Source organism: Aquila chrysaetos, chromosome 8 (assembly GCF_900496995.4).
Source record: "Aquila chrysaetos chrysaetos chromosome 8, bAquChr1.4, whole genome shotgun sequence".
Classification (NCBI taxonomy): Eukaryota; Metazoa; Chordata; class Aves; order Accipitriformes; family Accipitridae; genus Aquila; species Aquila chrysaetos.
This window is the reverse complement of record NC_044011.1, coordinates 36,086,893-36,110,022: the sequence shown is the minus strand read 5'-3', so window position 1 is coordinate 36,110,022 and position 23,130 is coordinate 36,086,893. Positions and strand designations below refer to the sequence as shown.

Here is a 23,130-nt window from a genome sequence, read left to right as displayed (position 1 = left end):
GAACTTTAGGCGTGGAAGAAAAATGTTTGCAGTGAATAGGGGAATTTAAAGAACATTTTCCAGGGGAAAACAAACCGTGTCAGGTGACATATGGTGACTAATGAGAGTGATAACTAAGTCCATACAAACATCATGAACAAACTACACATTTACATCACAGGTACTTTTGTTAGCAGTTACTGAGGTAGAAATAGCATTGCTTCACCAGGGCTATTTCAGATAGTTCACTTTTATCTCAGAATGATTTTCTTCTAAAATTTTGCAGGACTAAAAAGAACTTGTGCCATACCTGTTTTTGCTGAGCACCACCTTCTGTACATCAGTGTGAGCCATCTTTTATCAGGTTCCTTTGATACTTAGCGTGACATGAAGTTTTTGGCAGACTACAGATGCTCCATGGAGTCTCACACATAAATAAAACTTAGGGAGATATCTCTAAGGATTGGCCATCTGGAGATTTCAGCCATAAAACTTTGGTGAAATGAATATAACTATTTTATGTGCACTGGCTATATAAAATATTCCTTTCTGCTGGGTATTCATAGGCTGAGTAAAGCCATCTAATGTTAATGGGAATCTTGCATTGATTTCTGCATCTTTGGATTGGGCTGTAAGTAACGAAGTTACAGGCACTGCACATGTGAATAATAATATTATAATTGTGGCTAAGGAGCTGGCATATTTGTTTGACAGCTTAGAAAAATGATACGTGAGTGGCATTTGGTAGCAAGGAGGGTCTCTGCTTTCCATAATACTGAATATATGCTTCGGCGTAATGGGGTTTGTGTCTGATTACTTGGTAGCTAACTAACTCTAATGATCTTTGATATCCAGCCAGAGTCAGTGATGATAAAGTCATGACTATCATGAAACTGCGATGATTTCTTAAATTGATGGGGTTGAATTAGAGACAGAAGATATTGCTTTAATTTGCTTATTTATAATGGTATCTCTAATTACATTTTAAAGGTAAGAAAGAACTAATTGAGAACTACATAAAGGTAGATTGTACATCTCATTTTCCAAACATTGCATTAATGCTTGGTACCGTAAATATGGACATAGATGTGATAGCTGTGTTTCTTGAAATGGTAGGTAATCATTTGTTCCTCTTCAGCATTTGAACTTCAACTTTAAAAAAGTTACAAGGATCCTGACTGGTTTGAGTTGGGACATTACCAAGGTCATAAATGCGGGAAAAATTGATAGCAATTGTTTTGGGTAATGGAAAATTCAGTGTAGATGGTGGTTATGGTGGAACACTAATCTTTGAACTTGTGACAAGACAGGGATGAAGTGAAAAGTCTGAGCACAGAGCTTTGTTTATCTTTAAAAAATCAGTTGTGAAGGATTAAACACAGAAAAGCCATCATCTGCCCTACAGTTTGGTGCTAGACCAATGTTTTCAGAAGGTATTTTTACAAGTAACATTTTCAGTGGGGTTGAAATGAGATGGGATTTCAGAAAAAATTGTTAACCCAGTTAACACAGAGATTGTTCTGCTGCTGCAGGATGCTGCGACAGTGAAGCTGGGAAGGATAGGAGTTACCAAGGGAAGGTTTGGAGATCAGTGTTCTTAATGGTTTGAATAAGCCACTATCTTAACCTTGTGTGTATGGTGTGTTTGGACTTTGTGTACTGCAACAGTATCTCTTGGTTCTGTAATTTAGGTGCCAGGCAGGTCTACTAAGCCTTTAGAGCAAAGAAATTGCTGTGTTTAGCATAATCCCAGATACCACTGTGAGAGAGTTATTAACTGCTCACAGTTGCCAGCTGAGATTAAGCCAATTCACAGCCATCCAGGTTAGGCCTGCAAGTGGATTCATGTCAGCTAAGTTTCTTCCCTGAATGTCCTACACAGGAAAAAATGGCATAATTCCACAGACAACACCTGGTACTGTGAAGATCTGTCATTAAAACATTTAGGGTCTCTGTGCATCTTCTCTGAGAGAAGTATTATTAAGCAACTCCATTTGTTGAACTGAGACCTAGTTTACTCGGTGATCTTTGGCATGCCCCAATCTGCATGTAAACTGATAAAGCAAGACTTGTTCTTTCTGGTTCAGCCTCTGCTTATTTGGCTTCTCTTGTATGATAGGGAATACAATAAAATATAAATTCAAGGGAACTCTCTAACTTCTGAACAAAAAACATCAAAAAATGATGTGCATGTTTCTTCAGCTCCTTACACTTACCTCCTTTTATGCTCCTGTAACTCTGCTGATCAGTGCTTTCAAACCAGGGTAGCACATCTGAGCAGAGAACTATAACCAAATCCTGCTTTTGTGTTTGGTCATTATAGAGCTCTGTCAGTAAATCTCATGTGTTTAGAAATAAAATGCCAGACCTGCACATGAGAACAGGCAAGAATCAAAGAAGTTGGATGTACTAGAGACATTTGATGAGAAGAAGAAAAGTAGATATTGAGAGATAGTTCTGAAAAAAAGCTGTAAGAAAGTTTTCTGAGGGATGAAGTAAAGTACAAACTTGTTTCCTAGAGCTGATTACCTGTAGAACATGATAAGCAAGATCATTCACTTTATGTTTTGTCATGGTTTGCTGCAACAGCAGAATATTGTTGCAAGGAGAGCCAACTGCTTTTTTCCCTGCAGGCTCTATGGGTAATATTCCGCTCATAGTATCTTAAAGAAAACTAGCGTCACCCTACCCCCAGCACATCACTGGGGGCTGCATTGCACTTAGGAGGACTGTGGAGTGGGTCTAACAGCAGCAGTGCTGACGCCATGTCTGCACACCATGTCTGCTCCATGAGGTTCTCCAGGGCTGCTCCTCTGCGGTGCAGCGGAGAGGCAGGAAGCCTCTGGCTGATGGAGGGGCAGACTGCAGGGCTGCCGGCAATTCCTGGTGAAATCTTTACCCTGCACGAGCCCTCTGGCAAGCAACAGGGTATGTGTTTGCATCAGATGTTTTTGCAAGGTTGGGCTGCTTTCCTTACCTTGCGTACTAAAACTGTGAGGCCCACAGAATACAGCCTGTACCATCAGTGATGTAAAGCTGTTGATTTTTCTCTGGGAGAAATCCTGTGCATAGTGCAGCCTTGGAGCATACTGGCAGGGAGCGACTCAGAAAATCCTCAGAAAAACCAGCCTTCTACTGGAACAAACCAGAGGCAGTCTTGGCAGGTGGTCTGATTATATTTGCTCAGCCAGTTCAACAGTATTTGCTGGACAAAAGAAGGCATCAGGTGATACAGAAAGTCCCAAACAAAGCTCCAGATGAATACAGACATGACCAGATTTTCTCATCTGTTGCATATCTGTGAAAGTAGAGGAAAACTTGTGGCTAAGGGAGAAGGCACAAGAGCCAGAAGGCATATCTCTTCTGTTGATTTTTGTATGGCAGGCTACTAAACACAACACTACTGAGAATTCGAATTTCTTTGTATTTCTTTTGTGGTACTTAAACTGTTTTCCATTGGTGAGAAAAGAGTTAAAACCATGTGGGGTAAATTCTTGCAACTCCTCTTCTTGCTCGGTCATTTTTGGCCTGCACCTTTTTCTTGCTGCTATCCCTGTAATCAGTGCTAGCTATCATGCAAATACAATTTTGACATGGCACTGAAATCATAGTCAAATGACAGTGGATGGAGGATGTCTGTTAAGATTGCGATTTTTTACATTTGAACCATTTAGGCATCTAGATGTATTTTCTGTGGAAGGAATGGCTCCAAAGGAGCAGGATGAGACCATTTCTAGATAGGAATTTAGGCAAGCATTACTACAATGTGGTGTAAATAGATATATATTAATATTACGTACAGAAGGTACCCACGTAGGTTAGCTGTCTTTCCAAGGGTAAGCATCCATTTTCCGTTTTCTGCCTCCTAGCTTCTCTGTGAGTGAGAAAGTGTTCCAAGTTTCTGAAAGATTTGGAGTACCTTTCACTTTTCTGTGGTGCACAAAAACCTTATGGTAAAAGAATGTTAATATCACTCTAACGCATGTAATCCTGTAATTTAAAATCTATCTCACACTGCAAAAGCACAGAGGAGACAGAGTGATCACATGCAGGCAACCTTAATTCTGGCACTTTCTAATTTTTCATTGCTTGACTCTTCAACCTTGATGATCTTTTGACATAGCTTTTTCTTTTTTTTTTTTACGTGGATGTAATAAGATTATGAAATGATTGTAAGACTGATTAAAAGAGGGTTTAGAACTTCCAGCTCAAAGATCAAACAATCAAGCCTCAATATTTTTCATATTGTAATTTGCAGTGAAAATGTCTAATGAAAAGTTCAGACATAATGAAGGTTTTGCTTAGATTCAGAGTTGGATAAATAGTAGGTGGTGCTCCAGTTCTACATGTTGCTAAAAGTAAAGAATCAGACTTCTTTAAAAAAAGCAGTAAATAACAGATAGTCAGTATCTGAAACCTGGGCAGCTCTACAGGAAAAGAGATCTCTAGTCATTGGTGGCAGTCATCACAATGTTGGCTTGGTGCAGTTGCAGAAGAGTTGTGTTACCAGTTTGCACTTTATAGTTACTGGTGGCAAGTGTTTAAGAATTTTCTTTCCTTTTTTGTAAAAAGGGATTTTTTAGTATGTGCTATTTAATTGCCCACTATTCCATTATCATGGGTTCAAACTAGTTCTCTAGCTGTAGTGCTGGGTGACAAATATTTGCTAGTAAATGGGTAGATGGAAATAGGTCATTAGAGTAGGGATGAAAGGCTTCTGGAGGAACCTCACAGAAGATAATGCACTAACTTCTATTGATTTCACAGGGGCCCAGATTTTATCCAGAAAATAATAAGTGCACGTTATTGGCATTGGTGTAATTACTCCAGTTCTATGATAAGATCTTGAAACTTGCAGAAATATTTGCTTTTCTGCTTCATGCGTGATACTTTAGTTAATACAATGGCAGCATTCTGAAGATAGAGGTGTGAAAGCATAGGTAATTCTGGCAGTTTGACAAGATAAGAAGTATTTAGAATGATGTCAGCAGCTTAAAACATACAAGGTGAACTGAAAGAGCCTCTTAATCAGAACAGTAACAAAAAAATTCATATAAATATAATCAAGGGATTAAAATTTTAGATTAGCCTAGAGTGATTGTAGCATCAATTTGAGTCAGTTCTTGGAATGCAGCTCTGATTTCTTTCTCAGGGCTGGATTTGCCAGCATAGCTTTTCTTTGATGCATTTCTTTATGTATCTAAATGGATGGTCAGATTGCGTATTATTCATCAACAGCAGTTTTGGAAATGTATGGCACCATATTGATACCTCTTCAGGGCTTGGGCTGACTGAATAATTGAAGATGGATTTAAAATATTAGAGCGGAATAGTCAGATAATTTTTTTAAAAATCGTACAAAGTAACTGATGTTTTTACTGCACAGCACATTTTATGGCTTATTAAAACAGTCTCTGTGAAGACACAGTAGACAAGAACAAGTTGGCTTTAATAAAAGTAAGGATAATTTATAAGGGTCTGATTGGGGAAAATGTGTTGGTTCCAACTGCAATTCTGCCTCCAGTCCCAGAACTAATATTTAAGTCTTGCATTGAAACAGTTATGATATTGAAAGGAACGGGGCTTTGCCATTGTTTTGAGTTATTCTGGGATATCACTACAATTTTTTTTTGCAGATGCTGACATGCCAGTTGTACCTGTATGCACGATTATCAGCCATAATCATGGCAGTTGCACATGCTTGCCCTCATCATTTGTCAATTAACACTTGTTTGAGAAGAATAGATTAAACTCATACCTTTATTTCAGTCTTTATGTAAATTCCAATCTAGAATAAAGGTGGTAACTCTACTGGAAGAATAGTGGTTTGCTGGGAAGTGCTGGGAACTGGAAAGTCACATAGCAAGGCTGTTGTGCAGACTAAGTATATATCTCTTGTAAAGAGGGAGAATGGAGGAGATGTAAAATGAGGAAGTAATAAAAAAAGTGTGGGAATCACTTTGGAATTAAAAAACATCCAACTGATCCTTTTCAGTAAGGGTTGGAGCACAGCTGCTGGATTTTGTGGAGTTTTGCAATGAGAGCTCGAACCATGCCTTTTCCCTGCCTCAATGTCATGCTCTTGCCTGTTATTCTACCTAAGTAGTATTTGCTTTATGTGCCCTGCTCCTGGAATAGCACCCCTGCACTTGAAAACGCCAACATCTTCTCCGCTGCTCCCTTCCCCTGGAACTAGCGGCAAAGCAGCGAGATCAAAGGAAGAGGCAGTTTGGCCTCCCCTATGCCCACAGTAGCTGAGGTGAAACCTAAGTGACATCTTTACAGCCCAGGTAGATATTTGACTTCTTCAAAGTGACAAGTGTTGTCTTAGAGTCCTCTAGCGTAGCATTAACTGAGAAGATCAAAGCCTTTATCTGACTTGCAACCCAGATAAAAATTGTGATCCTGCTTGCCTCTGTCTTCTTGCATTAACAGCTCAGCATCACCATTGATGTCCTTTCATGCCAAGTTGTCCTCCTATCCAGCTTTTATATAAGTTTTGTTCAGGTGGAGTGAATTTTTCAGAGGTCTATCTTCTGAAGTACATAGGCATGGATTCTGGTACACAGACACTGGGAGGTGAACTGGTCCCATTCAGTTCAATGTTAACTCTGAAGCCCTGAGAGGATATGTTTGCAGTCAGCTTCTCATGAGCTTTATTTGCATCATCAGTATTGTCCTGTTGAAACTGCGCAACCTTGCTGTTGCTACAATGTGTAGTTCACAGTATCATCACCTTTCTGAGAATGGTGATGAAAATAAGGCCATGTGTAGTTATGGCATAAGATTATTTCTGTGCACACGTCAGCTTTTAGAAATGCATTTCTGAGCAGGATCAACGCCTTGATGTTTCAAGAACGTTCAAGAGTTGCTGCCTTCCTGATTTGTCTAACTGTGAATCTGTTGAATGTCATTCAAGTAAGATGAGCTAAAACTTCCCAAGTATCAGATAGTTCTAGGAACATTTTAAGTGAGGAAAAAAAAAGTTACTTTTTTCCATTTGTGAAGGCCTGCATTGCTAGATATTCTTTTATCTGAAAAAGAGGTGTTTCTTTCAAAGTGACTTATTCTTGCTGCTGCTGTGTCCAAAGCTTGATTTTAGAACATTCATCAACCAACCAGCTCTTCAAATCACCATTTAAAAAAAGCTGAACTCATCCAGCGCTATGTGAACTAATCACCCATGAAAACCTAGTTGTGATTCAGGTTCAGTTAACAGTAAGTATAGCCTATTAATGGAATATTAAGCCCTCATAGTTGAAATATAACCTATAATAACTATGGCCTTTAGTGTACAGATGTTAACAGTAGTTTTCCAGTGTCCGGTGGGTTAATTTATGTAGTTTTTATGCTTTTTTTTCCCAATTTTTGGCTCAGGAAAATTATTAAGAGAAAAGCTTACAGTCAGCCACACGCTATCTAGGCAATTTGGATCGAATTCAGCTCAACTCAGCAGAGGTGCAGAAGATGAAGAACTGTATACCTTATAATTATTGTGTACGAAGATGCCAGATTGTAGAATCTCTATAGGTAATTGTGAGATTGCTATGAAGACATCACATTTGCCTGCAGAGATTTCCCAGTCTGCGACTTTTATCCAGGTTGAAGAAGAGAGAGAAATATTTTCTTTCTACTAGTCCATGTAATGTTTTAAACTGAATTTCGAATAAGATGTTGAAGAAGGTTCTGTTGTTGAAAGACCAGATGTAACTCTTTAGAAGTTTTCAAGAAGACTAGATAACCATATTGATAATAATTAAACTCTTGTTTGGTTCCGACACTCTACATTCACAGTCTGTGTGGATCCCTGTCTTCCAAAGTTTGCATTTCGGATGCCTCACAGTCACCTGGGACTTGATCTGGCTGAAACTGAGAACACCACCTTTTCTCTAAATTTCTGTGAACGAGTACTTCTTGCCCCTGACTCTACTACTTTTTTTTTTTTTGGTCTCTACTACAGCAACTGTGATTTTCCCCTTTCCTTCTCAACATATATTCTGACTGTAATCAACGCTTTTTTTGTCTAGGTGTTGGTATTGGGAAAGAAAGGAGATAAAATTTTTAGAGTCTCCTCCAGTCATCATCACCTCTGACTGCTGCGGCCACATGGAGGTTCTTTGGTACTAACCTTCTCTCCCCTTCAGTTGATGTAATTCTTGCCTCATTTATGACTCTCCCACTTGTTATGTCTTGTTGTGCATTTTTACATTTAGATTGGGCATTCTTTGAGGCACAGATTATGAATAGACTTGTACTGTGCGGGTGTTTAAAAAAATGAAAAAAACACAAATAAATGAGAGGCGATTAATTGTGGAATGTATAGTTTCTAACACTTATGCTAATTCCAAACAGTAAGCACAAGAAATAAAAAAGAAAAAAAACCTACTTTAGCTTACTTTAATACTCTTTTTGTGGACAGCAAAGGAGGCTATAAAAAACCTCAGATTAATGTATTCAGTTCTGTTGTGGAGCTTTCATTTTACGAGATTTGTTTTTGCCAATGCTAAGTGATCCAAAGAATTTGAAGGACAAGGAACAGATCTTTGGTGTCTTTTGCTGTGAAAAATCTTTAATGCGCTTTAGAAGGAGACTAAAGACCACTGTTTATTTCCCTTTGTCTTTAGGAAGTGAAAGGATGTTTTGTACCAAATTCTTGAAAAATCCATGCAAAAAAGTCTCCATAAGATGTGACTCACAGTGACTGCTTTTACAGTATAAACAAACGAAAAACAGCTTGTGTCCTTGCTAAGCAGATTATCAGGAGAGGTTGAAAAGGTTCTTTCTAGAGAACAACTCATTCTCGTATTTTTTTGTAATGCTAGTGGAGCACTAGGAAAGTGGAAATGAACAAACAGAGCCACATTTTCCCCTCATATCACCCTTCAGAATCAGAGAAACCAGTCTGTATTTTGTAGAAAGAAATTGAGGCTAAGGAACATCTCGGTTTCACTGCGACTTTTGTGTGTTTATTCTTTGTGTTCAGCTTATTACTTAGCTTGTCCTATCTGTTCTGTCTCTGTACGTGTGCTGCCCCTCCTGACAACTGCTGGGGTGTCTTTGCACAATTAATGGAGGTGCATCGTACCTGCTCTGTGGTTCCTTTCAGTACAGCATCATCTCATGGCAACTTTTAATATAGCCAGTAATAATTTTTGTAGAGTGAGCAAATGAAGAAATACATGAGAGGGAAAAACTCTCCTAAATACCAGAATGAAACCTTGCTTCTGTTACCATTACCAAGAGCTCTGCACTGACTGCCTGGGATCTAGGATTTGACTCTCCCTGTTTAAAACAAACAATCGGGCAAAACCCAACTGACAAAACCTGCAAAACACCCCTGTTAAATTATTCAGTCTATTCCACAAACTAATGAGTATAGTCAGCCAAATTCCATTTTAAAGGGAAATGAAAATTTGGACTGAAAACTCTGATGCTGTGTTTCAAGACAATGAAATTAATTATTGTGCATCTCTGAAAAAAGCTATAATGAGCTGGGAGACCAATCTGTTCCTGCATCCCTTTGTATCCCTTTGATGTAAGAAAAAAAAATTGGCTTTGCATGCTGATTCACTTGTAAGCACAAAGAATAACTTCATCCTCGGGCTCTGAAACTTTCTGATGTTATAGTTAATTAATAACGTTAGTATTTGCCACCTAGTGACTTGAGAGTCTTGCATTAGAAAAATCATCATCCTAAAAATGTGAAAGACAATAGATTTGTAAGCATTTTATGACAAGTCACTCTTGATGGGTTGTTTTTAGTGTCTTTGCTATTATTTTGTTTTGGTGTATGTTGTAAAATGCCTGTTCTTCTGTCATTTTACTCAGATGTACCTCTGGCGGCAAGGAAAAGAGAAACTTCCGTAGGGCTTAGCTGGTGCACTGACTGTTATTTCCCTATGATCTACAACAATGGTTATTTGGTAACAGCTGGGCCATGTCTTCTTTAGACAAAGCCACTGTGGGGCTGAAACCTCCCATTGCTGAAGCATAACTGTTTCCCTGGTAACGGTTAACTAGCACGTGTTTTATTGTTTCAAACTGCTTTCCTAGGGTATTTGCAGGTGGTAGAAGATGCTTTCTTGAAGAGGGGTCATAACCTCATGAACTTTCAGATGTCGCAACAAATTGGGGGACAAAAACATTTTTTTTTCCCTTTCAAATGGATTAAGTAAATCTTATTATATAGCCTTTACGAGACAGATGTAACTCTCAGTTTGATTTTTAGCATTATATCCAGATGCTGATACAAGCATTTCTGCTGTCAAAATTTTGTTTTTGGAATGTGAATTAAGACCATATTCCAATAAGAAGATTTTAAATAAACACAGTGAGAACATGCAGACGTTAAGATTACTGTGACTTTCTTTTGTCTTGGGTTTATTTTAGCTGTGATTTGTTTGCCTGTATGTATTTCCTTTGAATTTGATATTTCAGTGATTTATCTTAAAAATGCACTTGGATCTACCAGAATTCTTAGGTTGGTCTGAGAGATCTCAGGATAAATGCAAAATTATCTGTGAACATGTAAAGGATGGTGACAATGAAAAAATAGCTTGCTTGGTATTTTAAGTTGGAAAGTATAGAAGTATACTTACGATGCACACATACATGCAGAGTATGTGTTTGTATGCGTATCAGTAAGTAGGGAAGCAGAATTTTGTAAATAGGAATTACATCGTCATTTTTTCCTATACCAAAATTAAAAGTGCCTTTAAAATGTACTTATTGCATGCATAAAAAAAATATTCTGTGGTACACAGGAATGTTTCATGTTACAGAGTTGTTTGTTAGGAGGAAACAGTCCCAGGACAAAAGAATGATAAGTAATGTGAGATAGAATAAAAATGTGGTTAGATTTTAATAAATTCAGCAAAATCCATTCATAATCTAGTGGGATGAAGAGAGAGCTCCCTCTCCTGTCTGTTTGATAAAATTTATAGAACCTATTTGCATGTTTACTTTGATTAAGGTATAAATAAAAATAGTGTTTAAATGATATGCTGTGAAGCTTGTAATAAAAGGCTTGCATTCATCTCTTCAAAAAGAGTGAGCGGTACTTAAATCTGACTCTATTCTTTTTTTGAGACATTCTTAAATTATTGTTGTGTTGGCAGCGTGAAGTCTGTTTTGAAAAAGGTACTGCGTCAGAGCAGCCGACCTGTTTTGTACAGTGTGCTATAAACTGGGCTTCCCAAGCTTGTACAAGAAACTGTCCTGATTTTAATGAAATTAACTCTCAACCCAGTGGCCAGGTTCAAGCCCTCAGGATCACGGTTAATAATTAATTTTTTGTTTTATTTTTGGGTATCTGGAGAACAATGAAAGTATTCAGGGCCTTCATTCATGCAGTTTATTCAATGTCATATTTTATAGTTACAGTTTTCTCAAAGGTACAGAAGTGGTAGGTGTTCCTAGGCCAGCCCATCTGCTCCTTTTGTTAGAAAGCACATACCTAACTTGTAGCTTAGATACCCCTGGGCTGTGGGCCTTAGCTGTATCCCAGGCAGATGTGGAGGGAGTGAGGACAAAGTTTCTGCTGCTCGCAGCTGAGCGACTCCCAAAGATTTACAACAGATACATAGCAGTGAAGAATTAGAGGCTACTGGTGACTGAATCATCTCATCAGAAGAAAGCAAATAAGTCATATTAATACCTGGCTGAAAACAGTATGCCATTTACTGAAATGCAAGTGTGAATATGACTGCTTTTTCTAAGACTGATAGTGTTTGTGGCTCTTTATTAAAACACTGATTTTTCAGTTTGTAATGGATTTTTTTCAGAGAAATTTGGGCATTTGTGTATAGATAAAGTAGCCAGTGCGACTTGTTTTCTAGCTCTTGTTTTGTTTGTAGACTTAGTGCAGGCTCCCTCCTGTATCTGTCCATGAAAGTGTCTTTGCTTGTCTTTTCTCTGTTCCACATCACATCTTTGCTACAGATACTAGTTTTTATATGGGTTGCTTAGTCTTTTTGATGGACACCTCATGACAGCAAGAATCACTTATCACTAACTCACGTATACATCCATGGGATTAAACTCAGGGGTCAATCTGGTAAGTAACCACAGGACTGGACAACATGTCCCTGTCCTGAGCCCTAACTCTCTAGCAAAGTCCCTTGCTGGGACCTGCCTTGGAACAGGGGAAAGGGCAAGGAAATGGCTCTAGTCCAGGGCTCCTTGTGCTGTGCAGAGCACAAAGCAATTCGACACAGCCCAAGGGATTTTCAGTCAGCTTCTGGAGGAGACTTTGTAGGGAGCTGCAAGGAGCTTAGTACCTGGCTGTATTGAGCCCAGGTGACAGAAGGAAAATTGCCTGTTCCCTGAGATGACTCTGTAGGTCCTTGGGTTTGTGCTGAATAAGGGGGTGGGAATCACAGCTTCTGCAAGGATACATCATATAAGCCCTGAAGTGATGGGTGAGAACACTGCTCATTTTTTACATATGTTTCAGAAATATATTGCTTAATGACTGCCTTCACTCAGAGTCATGGCTGAACTGCATGAAAACTAAATCAAACTGAATTTTTGGACAGATATGTTTCCTGTCATGATCTCTACATAATATGTTAGCAGAGATTTGAATTGGGGAATGGAAACTGAGGCAAGATAAGGTAGGGAGAAAAGCAACAGGCTGTACACTCAGTCTATTCCCCCCTCCCTTTTTTCAGCAGGGGGGAGCCTCAAATAAATTAGCACTTAAATAAATCAGCCACATGTCAGGCCGGAATTTTTGATTTACAGTGAAGACTGAAGAATGAAAGAATTATCCTCATTGTTCATTGCCTTACTCAAAGCAAGTTTTTAATACAGAAACCAGGTAAAAACATTCTGAAATAAAGACTGCGTCATACAAAATGCTCTGAGCTATATTCTTCAGGAGCATCACATTGGTTATGACTTTACCTTAAGATCAATGTGATATCAATTAATAAGTAATTATAATGAGAGAATTTTTGACCACACACTTGTTCTGCTGCAGGTTATCTGGCAGCAGAATAACCAAAACTAATAATCTGTGTGTAGTCACACCATTCTGCATGCCTGTGAGACTGTTTCGCTGTAAACCAGGACTGATTCCTCACCCTTCCCCATTTAGTACTAAATGAGTTTTAAGTCTTTTAAAAAACAGTTTTGATTCCAGACATAGCAATGAATCCACATTGAATTAATTATATTCTGTAAACTTCAAAACTCAGTTAAGTCATTTCATTTTTCATAGTTCTGAATAAAAAGAAAACGAGGCAATGACAGAGGCTTGAGTGTTGGCAATAAAAAGGTGGTATTTTGCTGTATAATTACTATCTCATTAATTCTAACTGTTGAAGAGCAGCTGCTAACTGTTAGTACCGGTTTATGACTAAAACGATGTTCTAGTTTAACAAATGAATTGACATTATTTTCAGGAAGAAAGCATTAAGAATATTTACAGTGCTATAGCAATGATTAATAACAGTGCATGTCGCATATTCACAGCAACACTACGTTTACCAGCAAGCTCCCCCCGCCTCCAAATTTAGAAGTCCAGACTTACCAGTAAACATGGGTACAGGCTGTTAACCTTTTATTTGTATTTCTCCAGACTTCAATATTGCTTTCAGGTCTGCTCACTAACATTTGTAGTCACTTTAGATACTTCTGTACTGGGATAGATGCTGACTGATGTGAGCTTGAAAATTACTTAAAAAGAAAAGCCTGGTAAATGCTGCTTTATGCTCAGACCTTTCTGCCTTTGCTCACAGTTACTTTGTTAAAGCGATCCTCAGACTGGGGCAGTAATCTAAGAGAAGATTAATTTTTCACTGACTGGAGAAGAAGGCGAATGGAGAGGAAGAGTTCTGTCCTTGCTCTCAGATCCCCTCTGAGGTCCCCAAACTGCGGCGCTGACACTACCACGGGGGCACAACTTCCTAGAGTCAGGCCTACTGTGCCGCTGGCTGCTTCCAGGATGTCAGCTTCCAAGTTGTTTCTTAAATAGAAAAGCATGCATCTGCTCCTCAAAAGTTTCGGAAGCACCAGAAAGATAGCTGAGAATTACAAGTAAAATACAAGTTTTCTATAGGAAACAGCCTGGCAGTCCACACTTTGTTATTCACTTGATAAGCAGAGTCTTTTTGACAGTCCTAACCTTCTAAACTATAGGTCCTGCTGAGCCCAGCATGAGTCAAACGCTGGGTACCATCTGTCAGAGCTTTAGTGGGTTTTTTTTTCTTCCCTCCTCTTTTACTACAATCTGCTAAGAGGGGTGCGGAATAGAAGTTGCTTTTCTACACTTAAATGAGAAAGTAGGGAAATTCAATAAGAAGCATTAAAGAAATCCTGCTGTTCCCAAAAAAACTCAGTAGGCACTGGGCAGGAGAACAAATTATTCTGTGTTCCTAAAGAGTTTAAAAACAAGTATATAACATGCCTCAGGAAGTGGGGAAAAAATCTGAAACCCCAAACTGAAAAGATGATTTTGAAAAACTAATTTATATGAACTGTGGTATTAGCAAGAGTTTTGAAGTGATGCACAGTTCGGAGGTTTCAGCCGTTTTACTAAAATAACACCCTTAAAGGATATTCCAAAATTCCCATTGATTGACATTTAATAAGAGGAGCTGGCAGAGAAGAAATGGCCCCCTGCTGCATTGTAGAAGAATTACCAAGGGGACGTTTTTATGTCTCATTAGTTTATATTCAGCCCTAAATTGGCACCTGTTCTGAACTTGGTCAAAGTTTGCTGGAACTTTAGGGACACAAATGAGTATTTGTCTTTAACGTGTTACTAACAATTCATCAAAACAGAGGGGCTTGCAGGTTATTACAGACATACATGCACACATGGAAATAAGAATATAACAAAAGTGTCCTGATTTTCTAGGGCTGAGGGCCATATGAGAAGATGTATTTGCAGTTACCTGTATGGCTCTGCAAGTGTGGTCGTCACGTCTGCATGGTGCAGCCAGGTATCCACACCTCCTACCTGCACAAATTGCTATTTTAGAGTCAAATTCCTAAGAACCACAGCGGTTGCTAATACTTAGGAGAAAGGAGTGGAAAATTGGTTCATGTCGTTGGTTTTTGAGCTGGTTGTCCACCAGCCTGTGTCTTTTAGAGTAGCCGTGGGACTGAGGTCATTTTGTATTAAACACCACAGTGTAAGCTATATTAGCTCCCTACCAGTAACACAACCCCGTATGTCACAGCTATTCCTAATGGGGACATTTAGTGGCTTTCTTGTCTTTTCTCCCACTAGTTTATAAACCAAAGGAGATGTTTTGCCGCTGAGAAGCTGGCTCTGTGACTCCAGCTGGACATTTGTGTTCGCAGTGCTCAGTTTTTCACATGAAATGACTGTAGTCAGCCATAGAAAGTGGGTGTATAATGGTGCATGAATTTTTGTTCAACGTCTGAATTTTAGAAGGCAGAAACCCTCAAATATCTTAAACAACATGGCTAGGTCTCCTTTTAGTGTATTATGTTGTTCTACCTCTACTGACTGGCATCATATTATTTCAGTTTCTGTTTATTTAGCCAAAGAGATATGTGGCTAACTGTGAGCATAGATTGAAAAAGTTCTGATGCAATTTTTTTGTCCCCTTTCAGTTTCTTTAGTCACAGCAATTCTATATTGCCATTTTAAAAGGTCAGCAGTGCAATTTTAATGAGCATTTGATTCTGGTCTCATTGCGATTTTATACTCATGCAATTTTGCTTAATATACTGGCAAGCACTCAGGCTGGCGACACAGGCAGGGAGGTGATCAGCAAGATTCAGAACTTGGATGTTCACTTTGTCTCTTCTTGTGATAAGGGTCATTAAAATGTACCCTTCGGGCACAAGAAGGTAGTCTACAAAAGACTGTTGTAGCATGCATCAGAAGCAGTTTACATACAGAAGTGACTTTAAGGGCTTGTGTGTGGGCAGTTAGTTGTACCTGTGCATGGTGTTGTCTTTGGATGCCAGCTGTTACATATGATTTGAACAAAAGCACGTGGTGATGTCATGACTTGCCTAATATTAGGAGGCTATTGCGGTTGTATGTAAAGTACATATTTTTACAGGTTCCTTACTGCAATTATTATCATCCTCCTGGCATATGTTTGTTGTGGTAATACACAAAGACAAACCAGAGCTGAATCCCTTTGTCCCTGGTGCTGGGTGAACACTGATCGGGAGAAAACCCCTTTCCTGAGGGGCTTCAGTCTAAGCAGTCAGGGCGCACGGAAAGCAGAAGAGGAAAGGAAGGAGAGAGAACACAATACAGACAGTGAACAATGTGTTACCAAAAATGTCTGGTCAAAGCTGATGTTTTTAATTATATATGTTGTTATCTCACCATTAATCTGTATTTTTCGCAAGTGATACAGTGTAAAGTATGTGTTTTCCCATCGTGTTACCGTGCTGCATTAGCATAGCTGATGCTCTATGATAGAGTATGATTCTATGGCTTCTTATTCTCTTCAATTGCTTGCTGACCAACATTTACATTTATGTATTGCCTTTTGCCATTAACATCTTTGATTAAATGTGCTATATGCTGGATCGCATGTCTAATCACAAAAGTGCTCTACTAGTTGTTAGACTGTGAGTGAGCATAACATCTGACAAGAGCTGCTTTTAAAGATGTGTTGTGAGAGAGAAATGAAACATCTCCAGGTAGATAGCTATTTCAGAGATGGTGAGCAAAAGCAATAGCTTTTTTTCCCCCCTCCACATGCTCCGCAGCTGCAATAAGCCGGAGCACCTGTTCTTTGCATACTCCTGCTGGTTTGTGCTGTTTGTATCTGCTGCCAGTGGGGTCCCAGGAGAGATACAGGAGCTTTTTAATGGAACAAGAAAAGCTGGGAGTGCCTAAGATGTACTCTTTCACAGCAGTTGTCTCTCTCTTCTTAAAAAGACCACAGTTATGAGGTCAAATCACATTCTTTTGATGTAATTAATAAAACTGCATGAGAATTAGTTACACTTCAACATGCCAGACTCCATTTGTGAGAAAGGAGAGCTTTTCTAGTTAAGCTACTATACTTTGTTAGTATCACATTATTCAATTTGTAAAAATTTGTGTTAGCATTTTGAACCAGCATTTAAACCAGTGTAGCAGTCACTCTGGGATATCTAGTATTTTGTGGATATTTAGTAAGTGGCATTTACTTTAATAAGCTAACATTTATATTCCATCAGGATTACTAGAAGGCATGTATGAAGTGCTGTTCATTTTCCTCTCTTGGCAGACCAAAGACTTTAATTTAAAATATTTATTTAAAACAGTGGCTTGTGTTGGTAAAAAGGATGACATGCAAAACACAGAATATTTTTATTCCATGTTGTATCTCAGGTGATACAAATACTATTGTGTCTAACATTATGTCTGAACATCTGACTAAAAATTGCTAAATAGATGTGATTTTAAAAACAGTTTATGCTCTCCTTTGTTATGTGAGAAAACTTTCTATACTGCTGTTGCTCCACAACATCTACAAACTTCTTGGCCCAAATGATTGGTTTGACACAGTCAGTTTTGGTTTAATATAGAGTGAGTAGCCTACAAATATAAGGTTAAAGCACATAATTTCTAATGGAAGTCTAAACTATTTGAAAAATATAAATTCATAGAAAAACAAAGCAAACAACTGCATCAAAATGGTAGTACTTTATAGAGATGCTAGGATGGTTATGGGGTTAGAAGCAGCCTATTTATACATTTTCAGTGTCATAAAATGTAGTCAAGTGATCAAAATTAGAATGGAGACAGACAAAATAGAACCGTTAATAACAGCTAAACATATCTGTATTGTAACTAGGTGTATGAAAGTAGCCCTATGGACTATCACCCTAATGGACTCTTTCTTCAACAGCGGCCTGTTCTTAAATTGCCTTGCCATTTAAGGCAACCTAAAGAAACCTTTCTTTTTTTGTAGGCCTGACAGCATATGAGCTTCATGCTGGCCAGAAATCCACAAACCATAACATGGGTGCCTTTACAATAACAAGAGCAAAGGTGGTTTTGGACATTCTCTCCTCTACCCTGGGGTGCAAAAGGCAGTGAAGCATACTTGTAATTTTGCAGTGGAGGGGAGTGTTACTGGGAAGCTTTCATATCCTGCTAACCCCTAGGCTGTCAGTGTTGAATCTTTTCATTTCTTAGGGGTTGTGGACTGAGGAAGGTCCACGCAATAGTCACTGTGTCGTGTTTCCTTGAAGGACAGTGCAATTTGCAGCACAGATTCCAGTAGGTGCCAGTGTATCGTTTTGCATCAATCTTTTTTTCCCCACCTTCATAAAAAAGGATGGTGAAGGAGATTATGGCAATGGAAAGATTGTGGATCAGGGCAGCTTCCTGGTACCTGAGTTGTAGAAGGATAGGGCTGGCAAGCACCAAGATTTCTGCTGAAATGCTTATAAAACCCTGAGGAGCTGCTGAGGGGTAGGATGTCACTTCATGTCACTTTGTGCTCTTCATGTGTCTTCAGAGGATGTCAGTTGATTTCGTGAGAAATACTGCTTTAACATTAGTTTGAATTATGTTACTGTTGCCAGATCTCCTTCCCCATGTTAGACAGACCCATTTAGTGGTTATTATTTATTACTATTATATTAGAATTGTGGAAGTCTCTTAGGCTTCTCTTTAAATTTTAAATACTCTAGGAAAACCTAAATAAGTCCTGATCCCATAGCCATTAATTTTAGTGGCATAACTGCCATTGATTGAGTGAGCCTTGAGGCCTCATGCTATATATATCAAGTAATGTTTTTAGAAGACACGAAGTGAAAATATCTTTTCTGGAAAAATACACTAATGTGTCTTTCTCTTTTTAGAGCTAACATCACGCCTCAAAGTTGACTTGGAAACTAGGTGAGTTAATTTCTGTTTAAATATTAAAATGAATTTAAAAAATCCTTTTAGATTGCAGTCTGCATAAATCCCAACAGGTATTTCTGAAGTGCACTAGAAAAGGAAAGTTTATCTGAATTTGTAAAATCATTTAATGAGTAGTTAACAGAACCTTAAAATTAGCTGTCAGACTAAAATATGTTTTCGTGGCATTTATAAAGCACATAAAATAGATGTTTGTCATGTAGTATCTTCTTGTGTTATATGTATCACTTAGTCTAGCGTGCTTTATGGGATTATGCACTTTCTCTACATTTTTCATGCCAGATGACATAAGATTGCTGTTAGAGGTATGGGGTGATTAAATTTACATATGACTGGGGGAATTTACACTGATATTTGACTTTCAGTCTTATGCAAATTACTAGCATTCAATTTGGCAGAAGTAAAATTACTGACCTTTCAAATGTTCATTTGCCTTCAAGTGTGCAGTGGGATCAATATGGGCATTGCTGTCTATATTTTATACCACTGCATAATCTTTGGAATAGTTCTTAACTGAGTTCCTCAGTTCCTTCCCATGGATAATGGTAGATATTTTTCACTGCATATGAGGAGTTACTGACTTCTGATAGACTTTTACATTTTTTTGTGCTTTGTCTTCCATGAGTTGCTTAGTCCTCTTTAGGAAAAATCTCTCTTTTACTCTAAAATATCCTTAATTAAATAAAGGTGAGATAATTTTCTTTGCATATAACTTTTAATCTTGTAATCTTCTCTGGAAGTGTCAAAAAAATTGAATAATTTTGAGAAGGGACTTCTTTAGGTGGTCTCCTTCCAAGAGCGTGAAATTCTCCGTAATATTTTTCTAAAAATAAACTGAAAATACGAGCCCATTCTACCTCACTGGTAAATAAGAGCTAGTTTCTAGACTGCAGTCATTCAATACACAGTTTCAAGTGACATGCTTGGCACTTACACTCTCCCTATTGGAATTTTATGAATAAGATGGAAAGGAAATTTTAACAATTTAAAAAAAAAATATTCATCTCATCTAAAAGTAGTCATAAAATTGGATGAGTGTAGTTTTCATAACAAAGTACGGTTCGTATGATTTTATTGTAGTCCAGCTAATATCATATTGAATGGTGGGTGGACTAGAGAAAATAGACAGTGTCTTCTAAATGATTCTGTAAGTCCCCCTTTCATATCCACTATTTTGACGTGATGAACCTTTTATTCAAATTTAGTCAATCTTAAGTGTAAATTATACATTTTCAATTCCAAACTTGAATTTTATTGAGTTGAATGGTCAGTATGGACAGAAAAGCATGATTTTCCCAATAGAAGGAGCGCTAATTTCTGAAGTAGATATAGTTACAAAATGCGATTTTCAGCAGACAGAAATGCTGAACATAATGGTCACACCATTATGTACTTCAGAAAGATGAAAAAAGGATCTCCCTTCTTTTAGACATACATGTATCTGGCAAGGATGCTAATTGCTATATCTGCCCTTCCACAAACACTTATGCATTCTGTGGGGCAGACATTAGGCTAATATGAATTGCCCCAGTTCCATAACAACAGCTTTGGTAGTACAGACCAGCTGAATATCTGCTTCAATATACTCAGTCTTCATCTAATGTACTGCTTTCTTACAATTCTCTTAACTCAAATAAGGCTGTATATTTTTGACGGTTACTGTTTAATAAAAGCCCAGGCATTAAGAACAAGATTGAAAAGAGGAAATCTGCAGAGACAGCGCACGTGCCCTATCCAGCAATTGACTAACACATTAGATTAGAAATAATAGTAAGACTGCTCTTACCTGTCTTTTATAAACTCACTGTTTTTCCTTGTTGGAATGGACAAAATTTGCTTTCCTAAATGATCAAAACCTTTCAAAACTTTTTGTTTCAATAATCTCTGATGCCCAGTTTTACTTCTGTGAATCTGTGGACATTAATTTGCTATTAACAGCAATGTTACCTGCTAGAACACATGATGTGCCAGAGAAAAATAATAAGAGCAAGTTATTAACACTTCAAGGTTGACCCGCCCTTTATCCCAGAATTCGTTCTGTGGGTCTTCTTATTGATCTGACTTATGCAGCTTTTTGTCACCTGGGAATTAACAATTCAATGTTTTATTTGACCATTTATCTCTTTAGCAAAATTGTTGCAATCTCTTTGACCTTTTAAAATGTTTATGACAAGGTGTTTGCAGTTAATTGTGCTCATAAAAGAGTAAAGCTCAGATCAGTTCTAATATGTGCAAGGAGCCAACCAAGACTTCCTTACAAAAACATTCTAAGCTATAATGTATTTCATTTATTTGCAATATAATTAAAAAAAAAAAAAAATTACCCATACCAGGAGGACCAGTACTAGGGACAGCAACTAGTCTTAAGACCACAAAAGCAACACCACTGTATTCTCAGTTTCTACTTCTTATTTTGTGGGGGAAAGTGTCAACTGAGGGTAGAAATTATCTAAAAATAGGATTGTGTATTAAAACTGCAATTTGTAAGTAGGTGCTCATATGTTTCTTGTTGTTTGCTATTGATGCCTGCTGGAGGAACACCCATGTTTGCATTACCTAAGCAGTAATTTTGCTGTTGCTGTGTGCTATTTAACTCTGTAATGGAGAGAGCACGGTACACTGGTCTGAGATTGATGGGTCAAGCCTGTCAAGTTTGTTACTTCTGGCAATGCCTTCCCATAATCACCATCACAAGGTGTCCTAAGCCTCCATCAGCTGCTCTGTTCCTGTACCACCAACCCATGTCCTCAGATACCATGTATCTCCAACGCCTTCCAGTCGAACTCTCGCTCAGTTTTCTGCAGGCAACTTGTTCCTGCCCATGGCTGTGGACAGAGATGATGGTCCCTGGACTCCTTCTGCTGTGCAAAAGGGCACGTTCCAGGTAGGAAAGATGGTTGTAAGGCTTTATCCCAGGGCTGCAAATGCATGATGGTACAGGGGACAGCACTGACCACACAGAGGCAGGGCTACAGCTAGAGCACTCTCTGTGCAGTGCTGCAGATTTGGCAGCCTGGGGATACTATTATCATTTCATCTCCTAGGGCTGTCTGTGTTGCATGGAGGTCAGCGCAGCCCCTGTCTCAACCCATACTCAGCCCTTAGAAGAGCCCATCTCACTCTGTTTGGCAGCATCGCTTATGATCTCATTTTAGGCACCCCAATAAATTGCTAATCTGGTATAAATCTGCATCCTGCCAGTAGAATTAATGAGGTCACCCTGATTTCTCAGCTGCTGCACTGGTTTATGCCTTCTACCTTGTGTGTCTGAATATGGCAATCTGGAAATGACTGCACTCACAAAACATTAAAATTATGTAGTAAGACACTGTGAAAAATGAGTTCAGTGGCACAGCTGTATGGAATTTCATGAAACAAGACAAAAAACTCACTAATACCAATACTGTGAAAATAAAACCAGTCATTCAAGAATCCTTGAATTATTTTCTTAACTAGTAAAATATTTTTAAGTGTGTTCATGAGTGACTAACTCTAAAAGTCTTTTTTGCTGTGCATGTACTACTGCTCTCATGTTATCGGAATAAAATGCAGTTTTGCGGCTTTTCCAGCTGTGCATTTCCCACAGCTAACCGAGCACATGTTCAGTGTACTTTCCTGTAATTTTCAAGGCCTCACTTGAAATGATAAGGCCTGAGGTGCTCGGCTTATTCACATCTGCTGCTTTCCTGGAGGTCAATCAAACAGTTCTGCATTCAAGAAGTAATGGGGTCTTACAAAGGAAAACAATTATTTCACTTGAAATCTATTGATCTGGTTTCTGTGGTTCATGTGGTGTTTTGGGTGCAGAACAGTTGCTTGAAACAATTTGAGATCAATTCAAGTGTAACTGAATCAATAGATAACCATAACTGAAATGCACTACTCTTGTTTTTTATAAGAGTATATTTTTTGCTACCAATAGTAATATGAGAATGCTAAGAGTGATCAAAACAGAAGGTCGAAATTAGAAGCTCTTATGTATTAGTGACAAATACTACTTTTAGCATCAAATTTCAGTCAAAAGGAAAGCTGAGACATGAATAGCGTTATGAAAACAGCAATTTGTTATTTTTAAAAGCATTTTTATAAAAGCTTTCCAAAGAGTTGGGCTAATTTCTTTTCCGTTCTGAGTATCAAGTCATCCAAAGCTAAGTTTGCCACATTTATGATATTGTACAGAATGTTGCTATCTTTAAATAATTTTGCTTCAAGAGGGCAAAATTTGTGTTTTTTAATTATATTACTTTCACAATAAATGATGGTGCTAGAAATTTGTGATTTTATAACCA

The 23,130-nt window shown here is 38.2% G+C and overlaps 1 protein-coding gene across 1 annotated transcript in view; it reads left to right on the top strand.

Moving 5' to 3' along the window:
- The window catches only part of LOC115344221 (translation initiation factor IF-2-like), a 79,640-nt gene that overhangs the window by 26,453 nt on the left and 30,057 nt on the right, over positions 1 to 23,130 (top strand). The window contains exons 4-5 of the mRNA XM_041125035.1: positions 14,843 to 14,927; positions 18,783 to 18,817. Coding sequence (XP_040980969.1) covers positions 14,843 to 14,927; positions 18,783 to 18,817 — 120 coding nt within the window. The remainder of the gene's footprint in view (positions 1 to 14,842; positions 14,928 to 18,782; positions 18,818 to 23,130) is intronic.